Source organism: Lactuca saligna, chromosome 1 (genome assembly GCF_052625555.1).
Source record: "Lactuca saligna cultivar CGN05327 chromosome 1, ASM5262555v1, whole genome shotgun sequence".
Taxonomy (NCBI): Eukaryota; Viridiplantae; Streptophyta; class Magnoliopsida; order Asterales; family Asteraceae; genus Lactuca; species Lactuca saligna.
The window spans coordinates 59,821,291-59,834,273 of NC_136417.1; the positions used below are offsets into that span (position 1 = coordinate 59,821,291).

The 12,983-nt window shown below is 31.7% G+C and overlaps 1 protein-coding gene across 1 annotated transcript; it reads left to right on the top strand.

Moving 5' to 3' along the window:
* The first annotated feature begins 797 nt into the window (after nt 1–797).
* Nucleotides 798–11,852, top strand: GSL10 (glucan synthase-like 10). The gene is made up of 49 exons (XM_078985863.1): nt 798–962; nt 1,254–1,592; nt 1,678–1,775; nt 1,857–2,020; nt 2,103–2,337; nt 2,442–2,567; nt 2,661–2,750; nt 2,839–2,936; nt 3,019–3,133; nt 3,225–3,350; nt 3,432–3,508; nt 3,632–3,710; nt 3,822–3,944; nt 4,022–4,124; nt 4,204–4,327; nt 4,415–4,604; nt 4,691–4,743; nt 4,826–4,886; nt 5,328–5,409; nt 5,499–5,548; nt 5,663–5,749; nt 5,856–5,941; nt 6,022–6,141; nt 6,235–6,316; nt 6,396–6,553; nt 6,624–6,744; nt 6,826–6,923; nt 7,002–7,092; nt 7,197–7,357; nt 7,448–7,557; nt 7,646–7,780; nt 7,861–7,929; nt 7,999–8,176; nt 8,305–8,419; nt 8,514–8,749; nt 8,859–8,942; nt 9,030–9,142; nt 9,243–9,295; nt 9,385–9,561; nt 9,643–9,690; nt 9,770–9,928; nt 10,007–10,120; nt 10,193–10,281; nt 10,364–10,522; nt 10,609–10,711; nt 10,816–10,935; nt 11,025–11,075; nt 11,144–11,326; nt 11,406–11,852. The coding sequence occupies exons 2-49, from the start codon at nt 1,391–1,393 to the stop codon at nt 11,640–11,642; spliced, it is 5,733 nt and encodes a 1,910-aa protein (XP_078841989.1). The 5' UTR covers nt 798–962; nt 1,254–1,390; the 3' UTR covers nt 11,643–11,852.
* The last annotated feature ends 1,131 nt before the right edge of the window (nt 11,853–12,983 follow it).

The window sequence follows — 12,983 nt, forward strand, 5'->3', positions numbered from 1 at the left end:
GTCGAGTTGCCATTTAGTTTATTAAAATACCCGACCAACATGTTATTTTCCAAACTTATGCGCTTCAACTAACAAATTAAATAACCGTAAGAAATTAAACGCAGAAACTGATTACATTAATAATTCTACGTATTGAGATACTCGGTCTATCAAACAAATATAACATTAATATTACGATAGATATAGCAAATATAAGATGTTAAAACATATCTTATATTTTAATATTTTTTGTGAGGAGCCCTATAACTATATAAAACACAAACACACGTGATAAACAATTTTTTTTATTTATAGAATCCACTTCTAAAAACAAACAATAAAATGTAAAAGTAAAATAAAATACCAAGTGAATAATAAAATATCACAATCTCTTATGATTCATAAGTTGTTAAAATACAAAATAAATTATTTTTTGAATAAATCAAATTGATAGTCCATTTGCTACGTTGTCGACTTTTAAACACGCTATTATAATATGAAAATTTGAATCTTACCATACTGCCATTTTTTCTTCCTCACGAAGGTTCCAAATTTGGTCAACAAAAAAAGAAAAAAAGTAGGACCAAAAAGAAAGCAAAAAAGAAAGAGAGGACTAAAAAGGTAAAAACCGGGAAGAAGTGTTTAAAAATTGCAAGCTTTTGCTATTAACCGGCACAAAAGGTCACCGATTAGACTCATAAGAGGGTTTTACTTCTTAGTCTTCGCAGATAGAGACTATTTGAGAGAAATCAACCCCGTGTAAACCGGCTATAGCCGGTAAACCACTACACCACCTTTCCCCAATCTTCCTCCCTGGTTCCTAGTTTCAAAATCTGAACTCTTTCTTTACAGATTCAACTCCATCTCTCTCTATGCGACTCAACAATTGGTTTATAATTTCGTATGGTTTACTTAGTATACGCTTTCTTTGAAGAGATTAATTTGTATACTTGGATCTTCGGCTCAGCTACGATCTCCAATCCGTAAGCTTTCAAGTCTAGCTCTTTTTTCTAGATTTGTGTTTCCGAATTTGACCATTCTTGCTAGCATTGCTGGAGGTTAGATGGCTCATGCGCTCAAGTTGGGGTTTTAGTCTGTTGGTTGAGTTTTTTTTGTTCAATTAGATAAGTAATTAGCGGCTTAGTGCAATTCTTAGGGCTTGCTTTAAATTACACATATATGTCTCTGGGTGGGGTGTTGAGGGGCGAAAATTTAAGTTTTTGATTCGTACTTCTGTTCAATAGCTAACCTTTTAGGGTTTATCTTTCCTGCAGACCTAGGACAGCTGGACAGGTGCTAATACTTTTGAGGAGATATATCATATCTGAAAGGCTAATACTTATCAGTGTCTGCTAATTGTTATGGAGTTGTAACTTGTAAGATCTTATTGCTTACACATACAGGGTTATAAATGTCTGATGTGGGGAATCTATGGGAGCGTTTGGTACGTGCTGCACTAAGAAGGGAGAGAACAGGAATTGATGCTTATGGGCGACCTGCTGGTGGCATTGCTGGAAATGTCCCATCATCACTTTCCAACAGTAGGGACATAGACCCTATCTTAAGAGCAGCTGATGAAATTCAAGATGACGACCCCAACATTTCTAGGATTTGTATGTATTTCATCCCAATTTCTTTTCCATATCTGATAAACATTGCTAAAGATAGTGTTTCTGTAATTCTATTACTTCATTGCAGTGTGTGAATATGCTTATACACTGGCTCAAAATTTGGACCCCAACAGTGAAGGGAGGGGTGTACTACAGTTCAAGACAGGTTTGATGTCTGTAATCAAGGTATGATTTTGAGTCAATGAGATTGTGACAAGTGTCTTGACTTTCTTCATAAACTAATTGTGCCAAATGTTCATATGGCAGCAAAAATTAGCAAAGAGGGAGGGTGGAAGCATTGATAGAAGTCGAGACATTGCTCGCTTACAAGAGTTTTATAAACTTTACAGAGAGAAGAATGATGTAGATAAGTTACGTGAGGAGGAAATGGAAATGAGGGAATCAGGGACTTTTAGTGGAAACTTTCAAGAGTATGCATCTTTTTACAATTTTTCTATCTACTGTTGACATTTTATCTTTCATATATGAATTGATTTCATGTTACAAAAACAGGTTAGAACGCAAAACAGTGAAGAGGAAAAGGGTTTTTGCAACTCTTAAAGTTATAGGAACTGTTTTAGAGCAACTTGCTAAAGAGGTTTCACCTGAGGAAGCACAAGGATTGATCTCTGAAGAGTTAAAACGGATGATGGAATCTGATGCAGCTATGACAGAAGACTTGATTGCATATAATATTATTCCTCTTGATGCCCCTGTTGTAACAAATGTTATCACTTCATTCCCTGAGGTGAATAGTAATACTGAATACCATTTTATTTTCTTTATCCTATCTGTCCAATTACTTTTATATTATTTATATTCTTATTCAAGATTCCATGATTCTTTACTTAGGTGCGTGCTGCAGTATCATCATTGAAGTACTTCAGAGGTCTCCCAAAGCTGCCTGCAAATTTTCCAATACCTGCTACAAGGAGTGCTGATATGCTCGATTTTCTGCACTATGTTTTTGGATTTCAGGTTTGTAGTTTACTAGTTTATGATAATATGGAAACATAAAGGGTAGATTGGGACTTAAAAAAATGTATTTTTTTTTATCTTTGGTGATTGCAGAAAGGTAATGTTGCAAATCAAAGGGAGAATATAGTAAATCTACTTTCAAATGAGCAAACTCGACTTGGTCCTCCTGATGAACATGAACCGGTATGTTTATAACTTTATATTCATGAACAAGTTACCCCTGTTCAATAAAGGGTATTTTTGTAATAAAGTGGAATGTAATTTGTTTTAGAAACTGGATGAGACTGCTGTGGAGAGAGTATTCTTGAAGTCTCTTGATAACTACATCAAGTGGTGCACTTACTTAAACATCCCTCTAATGTGGAGCAAGTATGACATTTCTACCCCTATGATCTTTCTAGAGTTATAGCTAGAGCACAAATCCCTTAGCTTCTTTATTTTGATTTTGCAGTTCAGGTATCAATAAAGAAAAGAAGATACTTTTTCTCTCTTTGTACTTTTTGATATGGGGTGAAGCTGCTAATGTTCGATTCCTTCCGGAATGTTTATGCTACATATTTCATCGTGTAAGATATTTTCTTTGATATTTACAATTTTATATGTATAAAAAGACAATTCACATGTTCTAGAAGGTTTAACTCAGATTTTAATAAACAGATGGGAGATGAATTGTGTGAATTATTGAGTGAGCAGATTGCAAAGCCAGCCACTAGTTGTGTTGCAGAAAATGGTGTTTCATTTCTTGAACAAGTCATAACCCCTCTCTATGAAGTTATAGCTGCTGTATGTCTTGTGTATTTACAACTTTGCCACTTTCCCATTTCAAGAATTTGTTTTTTTTATGAAAGGTCTTGATTTTTTCAGGAAGCTGATAACAATGAAAATGGGAAAGCTCCGCATTCTTCATGGAGAAATTATGATGACTTCAATGAGTACTTCTGGTAAGCTTTGTTACACGAAATATCAACATACTAATATTACCAATTTACCCTTCTAAATACCTTTTTAATGACCCTTTATTTTTATTTTTTTAATATTGTTTCAAACGATCTTTGTTTTTTCAGGTCTCAAAGTTGCCTGAAACTCGGTTGGCCATTTGACCCAAATTCATCTTTCCTCCTGAAACCAACACGAAAGTCAAACGTATTCATCTTATGATCTTTTTTTTTGTGTATTCATTAGTCAACATGTTGACTTTTCTATCTTTGACCACCTTTGACTCTTTTTTTTTTTTTTTTTTTTTTGTTGTAACAGAATATATTGAATGCAAGCATCACAAAACGTCGTGGGAAAACCTCTTTTGTTGAACACCGAACATTTTTCCATCTTTACCATAGCTTTGATCGCTTGTGGATCTTCCTTTTCATGATGTTTCAGGTTTGACTTTTTGACTTTTTCCTTAATTTCTTATACTTTATACAAATTCCAATACTAAAATACTATCCTCTCCACAGGGACTTACAATCATTGCATTCAATAATGGAAAGCTGAATGACAAGACAATACGTGAAGTTCTTAGTTTAGGCCCAACTTTTTTTGTTATGAAGCTTTTCCAAAGTAGGTGTCTTTTTTTCATTTCATTTAATAATAATTAATAATTTTTATATTTCTTTAAACTTATTGTTTCTTTATTCAGGTGCATTGGATATTGTGGTGATGTATGGAGCCTATTCTACAACAAAGACTTTAGCTGTTTCACGGATTTTTGTTCGTTTCATTTGGTTTACATTTGCTACCATTTTCATATGCTTCCTTTACGTGTATGTAATTTAAATTTAAATTTTTACAATCTAATTAAATTCTTACATGGCAACTTTTTTGAAATGATATGATTGTGTTTATTCCAGGAAAGGTTTGCAGGAGAAGACTAGTTCAAATTCAGAGTCTATTATTTATAAAATATATATAATAGTTTTATGCATCTATGCTGGAAGTCATTTGTTTTGGAGCTCATTAGCAAGGTTGCCAGCCTGTCATCGCCTTTTCAATCGGTGTGATAACTCACCAGTTGTTCGTTTAATCAAGTGGATTCATCAGGTTTTTTTTATAGCTTCATATTTTTCTTTTTATAATCCTTTACTTTATTACAATAATAACAAGATTTTCTTGTTCTTTTTATGAAGGAACATTATTATGTTGGACGTGGCATGTATGAAGCAACAACTGATTATATACTGTAATGACTTGACTACCCTTTACTTTTTTTTTTAATAATTCTTGTTCTTTTTTATTATACTGAGGGTATATTGGTAAAACAGGTATATGCTTTTCTGGCTTGTTGTATTGGGGGGAAAGTTCTCGTTTGCCTATTTTCTCCAGGTAAATAACATGTTTTAGGTTGGATGGATATTATGAAATTTGTTTTCTGGAATGTAAGGGTAAAATTGTCATTTAGTCTCATGCAAACAGTTTATGAAATTTGTTTTCTGGAATGTTAGGGTAACATGTTTTAATGGATTAAGCCTAAAAATCTGGCTTAATCTAATAAGACACAAACCATGTACCAAATTTCCCTTATTTTTTTTTTCCTTTCAACTCCTCTCATGTACAGTTGGATGGGTATTATGAAATTTGTTTTCTTTATTGTATTATGTAAGGGTAAAATTGTCATTTACTCTCATTCAAACGGTTTTTTTCAGTCTAGAAAAAGAAATAGACGACAATTTTCACTCTACATGACATAATGGGAAAAAAAGAAACATGTGTTTCAACTTTCAAACTTCAATATTACTAATCTTTTTGATTTTCTTATTTATACAGATAAGGCCATTGGTGAAACCAACAAGGCAGATAATTAAAATAGAAGATGTGCGATATTCTTGGCATGATTTTGTATCGAAAAGTAAGCTGTAAATTTGTTGATATTGAAAATAAAAATATATATTTGGAACATCATTTGCTTGATATTTATTTTAATGATTTTATATGCAGACAATCATAATGCCTTGACTGTTGCTAGCTTGTGGGCCCCTGTGGTTTGTGTAAGTGAACATTTTGTTTTTGTTTTTCTGTTTTGTTTTCTCTTCATACTAATATAGTAATATATATATATATATATATATATATATATATATATATATATCTTTGAATTTCAGATCTATCTTTTAGACATTCACATATTTTACACTATTATATCTGCTGTTGTGGGTTTCTTGCTTGGAGCTAGAGATCGTCTTGGTGAGGTAAATTTACCTTTTCGCCCTTGTCTACTGACATAACATGTAAACCTCACTAGAAAGACATACATACTTATTAAAAAGCTAATTCATATTTTCTTGATGCTTTCAGATTCGGTCTTTGAGTTCTGTCCACAAAAACTTTGAGAGGTTCCCTGCAGAATTCATGGATAATCTCCACATTCCTCTTTCAAGCAGGTGTTCTTCATCTCTTTCTGTAACATAATTTGTTGAATTCCATTTTCTGTCCTATATTAATGTTTAATTATATTTTTCAGGAGTTCCCTTAAGGTAACTGGTCAGATTCTTGTAAAAGATAAGTTTGATGCTGCTAGATTTTCACCTTTCTGGAATGAGATTGTAAAAAATCTAAGAGAAGAAGATTACATTACTAATCTGTGAGTTTTTAACTTCTATTAACATGACTTATTTAGGTAAAGTATTACATTTTTGCCCTCAGGTTTTGACTTTTGATGTGTCTTTCTTTTCAGGGAAATGGAATTGCTTCAAATGCCTAAAAATACTGGAACTGTTCCCATGGTGCAATGGCCTCTTTTTCTACTAGCCAGCAAGGTTACTAAAAATCCTTCAATTTTGAATTTTTACATTTTCTTTATAAATATTTATTTATTTTTTTCTTTTTTATGTTTAGTTATTCCTTGCAAAAGATATAGCTGGAGAGAGTGACACACAAGACGAACTATGGGATAGAATTTCAAGAGATGATTATATGCAATATGCAGTTGAGGAATGTTTTTACACCATCAAGCTAATTTTGACTTCAATTTTCGACAAAGAAGGGAACGAATGGTATGTGTTTAATCAGGGTCAATTACGTCATTTCACTATTTTTTTTTCTTAACATATTCATCTCCCACAGGGTTGAAAGAATATACGATGACATTAAAGCAAGTATAGTGCAAAGAACAATCCACTTTGACTTTCAACTGAAAAAACTCTCACTTGTTATGCAAAAAGTCACTGCCCTTACTGGAATTCTGGTCTGTAATTGTTTTTTTTAATCAATTTATTTTATTTTTACTGTAATAATGTGGTTTTAAATTTTAATTGTATATTTACAGAAAGAAGGTGGAAGCCCTGAATTGGAGATTGGAGCTGTTAATGCTGCTCTAGATCTTTATGATGTTGTCCAGCTTGATTTTTTTAGTGGCAATATGAGGTGTGTGTGTGTACAACAATAATAGTTTACAATTTTTAATTTTTTTTGTATAACATATATTTTTGGATCTTTTTTCAGACAAAATTATACCACATGGAATAATGTTATAAAAGCAAGAAAAGAAGGTCGTCTGTTTTCAAAGCTGAAGTGGCCAAAAGATCCTGAATTGGTATGTACTAGACTAATAGTTAAACTCATGTTATTTGACTCTTCCTTTATCTATTTTTCTCATTGGTTTTTAATTTTTATAATTTTTTTTTTTTTCATTTAAAGAGGTCACAAATTAAGAGGCTACACTCGCTTTTAACAATCAAGGATTCAGCAGTAAACGTTCCCAGAAATCTAGAGGCTAGAAGAAGATTAGAGTTTTTCACAAATTCACTTTTCATGTCAATGCCCAAAACCAGGCCTGTTCGCGAAATGTTATCTTTCTGGTAATTACGAATTTACCCCTCGTTTGAATATTTTTAACCAATTAAACCACTTGGGTACTGATAAAGTTTTGAAAATTTTGAATTTTCCAGTGTTTTCACTCCTTATTATTCAGAGACTGTTATTTATAGCATGCGTGAGCTTCTAAAGAAAAATGAAGATGGGATTTCTATTCTGTTTTACCTTCAAAAGATTTATCCAGGTATTGCCTCTTTCAAGTTTCAAGTTTCAAACTCCAATACGTCTGGAATAGTAGGGGCATTTTTGTCATTTCCTTTTCGGTTCTGCAGATGAATGGAAAAACTTTCTTGCACGTCTTGGACATGACGAAAATACCCCTGAATCGGTACTTATTGAGAATGAAGAAGATAATCTTGAACTCCGATTCTGGGCATCTTATCGAGGACAAACATTATCAAGAACCGGTATTTTTTTTTTTAATCTTTTTTTTATCTCTTAAATTTTTTCAAACTTTGTTAATTTTTGTATGTTGTACCATATACAGTGCGAGGAATGATGTATTACAGAAAAGCTTTAATGTTACAAGCCTATCTGGAGAAGATGACAGTTGGAGGTTTGTGTTTTAAAAATATTTTTTAATTTTAATTTTAATCTGTTTTCTAATATACTTATATTACACTAGGTGTGGAAGCTGCTGTTCCACCTAATGAAGCAACAGAAACAAAAGGCTTTGAGTTTTCTCCTGAAGCAAGAGCACAAGCTGACCTTAAATTCACATACGTTGTCACATGTCAAATTTATGGAAAGCAAAAAGAAGAACAAAAACCAGAAGCTGCTGATATTGCACTGTTATTACAAAAGTCAGATATATATATATATATATATATATATATATATATATATATATATATATTTAAAATTTCCTCTTATGATTCTATATTCTTTTTCTAATAATACTAATTCTTTGATATATATATTTTTTTTCTAGAAATGAAGCACTTCGAGTTGCTTTCATTGATGAGGTGGAGACTTTGACTGGTGGGAAAGTGCAAAAAGAGTTTTACTCTAAACTTGTGAAGGGTGACATCAATGGGAAAGATAAGGTTCATATTTTTCTATGAGTCTTAACACTATATATGTTTTGTTATATACTTATATCATACTTAATTTTGAAGTAAATTGCTAAATATCATGCAGGAAGTTTATTCTATAAAATTGCCAGGAAATCCCAAACTCGGAGAAGGAAAACCTGAAAATCAAAATCATGCGATTGTGTTTACACGTGGAAATGCTGTTCAAACAATTGACATGAATCAAGATAATTATTTTGAAGAAGCTTTAAAGATGAGGAATCTTCTAGAAGAATTCCATGAGAATCATGGTATCCGTCTTGCTACCATTCTTGGTGTCAGGGAACATGTTTTTACAGGAAGGTATAAAATTATAATTATAAATAAAAAATAATAATGTATTTAGTTATTTACTATTTATAACACACACACAAATACAGAAAGTTTTAATGTTTTTGAATCATATATGCAGTGTTTCTTCTTTAGCATCCTTCATGTCAAATCAAGAAACGAGTTTTGTAACTCTTGGGCAACGTGTTCTTGCAAGTCCTCTAAAGTAAGTTTGACTTTTCTATCCAAGCAATGTATGTTCTTGTTCCCAGGGGTATTTTTGTCATTTTGGTGATTTAAAATTATTTTTCAGGGTTCGTATGCATTATGGTCATCCGGATGTGTTTGATAGAGTCTTCCATATAACACGAGGTGGTATCAGCAAAGCCTCTCGTGTCATCAACATTAGTGAAGATATTTATGCAGGTATATATATTTAATAATAATAATAATAATATATTTTTCTCTCTTTATTTCTTGTTTTCTTGTTTTTTTTTTAAATATCTAATATCACCTTTAAATTCAGGTTTTAATTCAACTTTGCGTCAAGGAAATATCACGCATCATGAATACATCCAGGTATTTGTTATTTTTGTTGAAATACTTCTTCCCTTCTAAAAGTAAAAAAAAAAAAATTGTTTTTAATTTTTTTTTTAAATGTTGTGAAGGTTGGAAAGGGGAGAGATGTGGGGCTGAATCAGATTGCTCTGTTTGAAGGAAAAGTAGCTGGAGGAAATGGAGAGCAGGTTCTTAGTAGAGATATATACAGACTTGGTCAACTCTTTGACTTCTTCCGCATGCTTTCATTCTACTTTACTACTGTTGGATTTTACTTCTGCACCATGGTACACTACACCTTTTTTTATTTATTAATTCATATTACTTTTAAAAAAAACAGCTAACAACTTTTATGTTTTGATATACAGTTAACAGTGATCACAGTGTACATATTTCTCTATGGGAAAACATATCTGGTATGTTTTAATTTTTTTTTATATAAAACTTCTCGTTACTGTTTTATATAATTTCATGTATATATATATATATTCTTAGGCATTATCTGGAGTTGGTGAAGATATTCAATCAAGATCTGAAGTGCTCGAAAACACTGCTCTAAATGCAGCCTTGAATACACAGTTCTTATTCCAAATTGGTGTATTTACAGCTATACCCATGGTTTTGGGTTTCATCTTAGAACAAGGATTCTTAAGGGTATGTTGGTCTTTTTTCCATGTAGATTATTGTTTACATAAATATATATATAATCTTTGTTGTTGCAATGCAATGCAGGCTGTTGTCAGTTTTATCACAATGCAGTTTCAACTTTGCACTGTGTTCTTTACATTTTCTTTGGGTACAAGAACACATTACTTTGGTAGAACAATTCTTCATGGTGGTGCAAAGGTTTGTTTGTTTGTTTTTTTTTTCTTTTTAATCATTTTTTATAATCTAATTAAATTTTATTGCAAAAAACAGTATCATGCAACTGGTCGTGGGTTCGTTGTGCGCCATATAAAATTTTCAGAAAACTACAGACTTTATTCGCGAAGCCATTTTGTCAAAGGGTACTCTCTTTCTTTCTCTCTCTAGAAAATTCACTTTCTCTCTCATGGTTTTAATATTTTGTTTATTTATTTATTGAAACAGAATGGAAGTGGTTTTATTGCTAGTGGTGTACATTGCATATGGGTACAATTCAAGTGGTTTAATAGGCTACATTCTTTTAAGTGTTAGCAGTTGGTTTATGGCCATTTCATGGCTTTTTGCTCCTTATTTGTTCAATCCATCCGGTTTCGAATGGCAAAAGTGAGTTTTTTATTTTTATTTTTCTAATAATTTATTACATCATCTTTATATTTTATATATATATATTTTTTGTTTTCCAATTTTAGGACAGTGGAGGACTTCAGAGACTGGACGAATTGGCTCTTCTATAGAGGTGGAATTGGTGTCAAAGGAGAAGAAAGCTGGGAAGCTTGGTGGGATGAAGAATTGGTACCTACAGTTTTACAAAAATACCCTTTTGTTTCTCTGTTACCATGTCCTTATATACAATTCTTAATTCTTAATTACGATGAAATGTTGTTGTTTTCTTATAGTCCCATATTCGAACATTTGGGGGGAGAGTTATGGAGACGATTTTGAGCCTAAGGTTTTTCATATTCCAGTATGGTGTTGTTTACAAATTGGACGTGCAAGATACAAATACATCATTATCTGTAAGAATTTCAATTTCATAATCCACACAAATTTTAATTCTCAAGAATCAAATTGGTATATTCCTTCCTTCCTTCCTTCCTTCTTACAGGTGTACGGATTTTCATGGCTTGTGCTTGTCGGCCTCACTATCCTTTTCAAGGTACACAATAAAAAAGTCAGTAATATTTAATATCACTCTCCAAATTCTTACCTTTTTTTTTTTTACAGATATTCACATTCTCCCAGAAAATCTCAGTGAATTTTCAACTAATCTTACGGTTTGTACAAGGCGTTGCTTTCATGCTAGCAATTGCGGGAATATCCGTGGCTATTGCCCTTTCTTCCCTCACTGTCACTGATGTCTTTGCCTCCATCTTGGCCTTTGTTCCCACCGGTTGGGGGTTACTTTCGGTATTTTCTTTTTCTCTTTTCTTTTTGCACTTCCGAATGCAAGGGTAAAATAGTCATTTACGTTTGTTGCTGTTGGTAGATATGTGTGGCGTGGAAGCCGGTGTTGAAAAAGATCGGGCTGTGGAAATCAGTGAGGTCGCTTGCTCGATTGTATGATGCGGGAATGGGAATGCTGATATTTGTCCCGATTGCTTTGTGCTCATGGTTCCCTTTCATCTCAACCTTTCAAACAAGGTTAATGTTCAATCAAGCCTTCAGTAGAGGGCTTGAAATCTCACTCATTTTGGCGGGAAACAACCCGAATTCTGGGATATAGTTGTGTTGGCTTTTGTTTTGTACATGTAGAGAGAGAAAGAGAGAAAGAGAAACTTTGGATGTGTTGGTGTTTAAGACAGACTTTGGTATGAAGATTTAGTAAAACTACAAGTGTTTGTAAATTATGAGGGTGTAAATTTTGTAGGGTTTTGGGAATCTTGAATGTGGAAAGTGGACAGTTTTTGTGGTATCTTATAATTTATTTTTATTATATAGTTTTCAATAGTATTAATCATTAAAAAAAAAAAATTCAAAGCTTTAAATAAATAAATTTTTATGTCTGTCTATAATTATATTTCAAGATTTCATTTCATCTAGTTCATTTTATTTTATATTTTTGTAGATGATATATGATTCTTTCTAAATAACTTGTAAAACATATAACATATACTTTGAACCAAATAAAATATATTTATATATAATTTAGTTAAGTGATTAAAAATATTGACAATATCGAACTGATACCTTACTCTATACTACTACATTTGATTTTTTATTTTTGTGCAATTTCGATTTTGGTATATGTTCAGTCAGTTCCGATACTTTTCTCAATTATAAGTTCAAACTAAACCAATTTTCCCGGATTGAACCAATATCGTGCCCTATACTTTGGTTTGGTGTTCGCTTCCTACTTTTGTGTCATTCATGTTTATCACTAATAACGAGTTCATCCTAATTTTTTTTTTTTTAAAATTAAAGTTTATTATTATAAAATAATATGGGTTTTTTCTTTATTTATCAATTTTACATTACCAAGCTTTATACTTATTGATAAAAAAGGGTGTTTGAATGATTCATTCTATTATTTTAAATACACCTAACTGAAAATGAAATATAATGATCCATTTCATTTTCATTCAATTATGATGTCCATATTGGTCATTTTATTTCATCATACCAGACATACTAAGTTCAAATTTGATCTTTTAGTTTTTAGCAATTTTGTTATTTTTGTTTTTTAAAAAGGAAATTTCACAAAATCTGATATATTTTTAGCTTTTTATTTAAAAATCATTGCTTACTTATTTTTTCAGAAATCATTTTTTAAAAAGAAAATTACTTGGACTATATATATATATATATATATGATAAAACTGCAAATTTGGTCATTGTGGTTTGCAAAAACCTTTAGATGGGGTTCAAAAAGTTTCCAGCTTACAGAAGGTTCAAAATCATGAGTTTTCTAGGTTTTTGATCCTAAACTTAAGAAATTTTTTAATTTTTGGTCTATGGAGCACTTGAATTGACTGTTTTGCCCTTTAAATTTCTTTTTTGTGTTATTTATATTTTTATTTTGTAAATATTAATACAGAAAAAGAGATTAAGTTATCTCACCCCATCT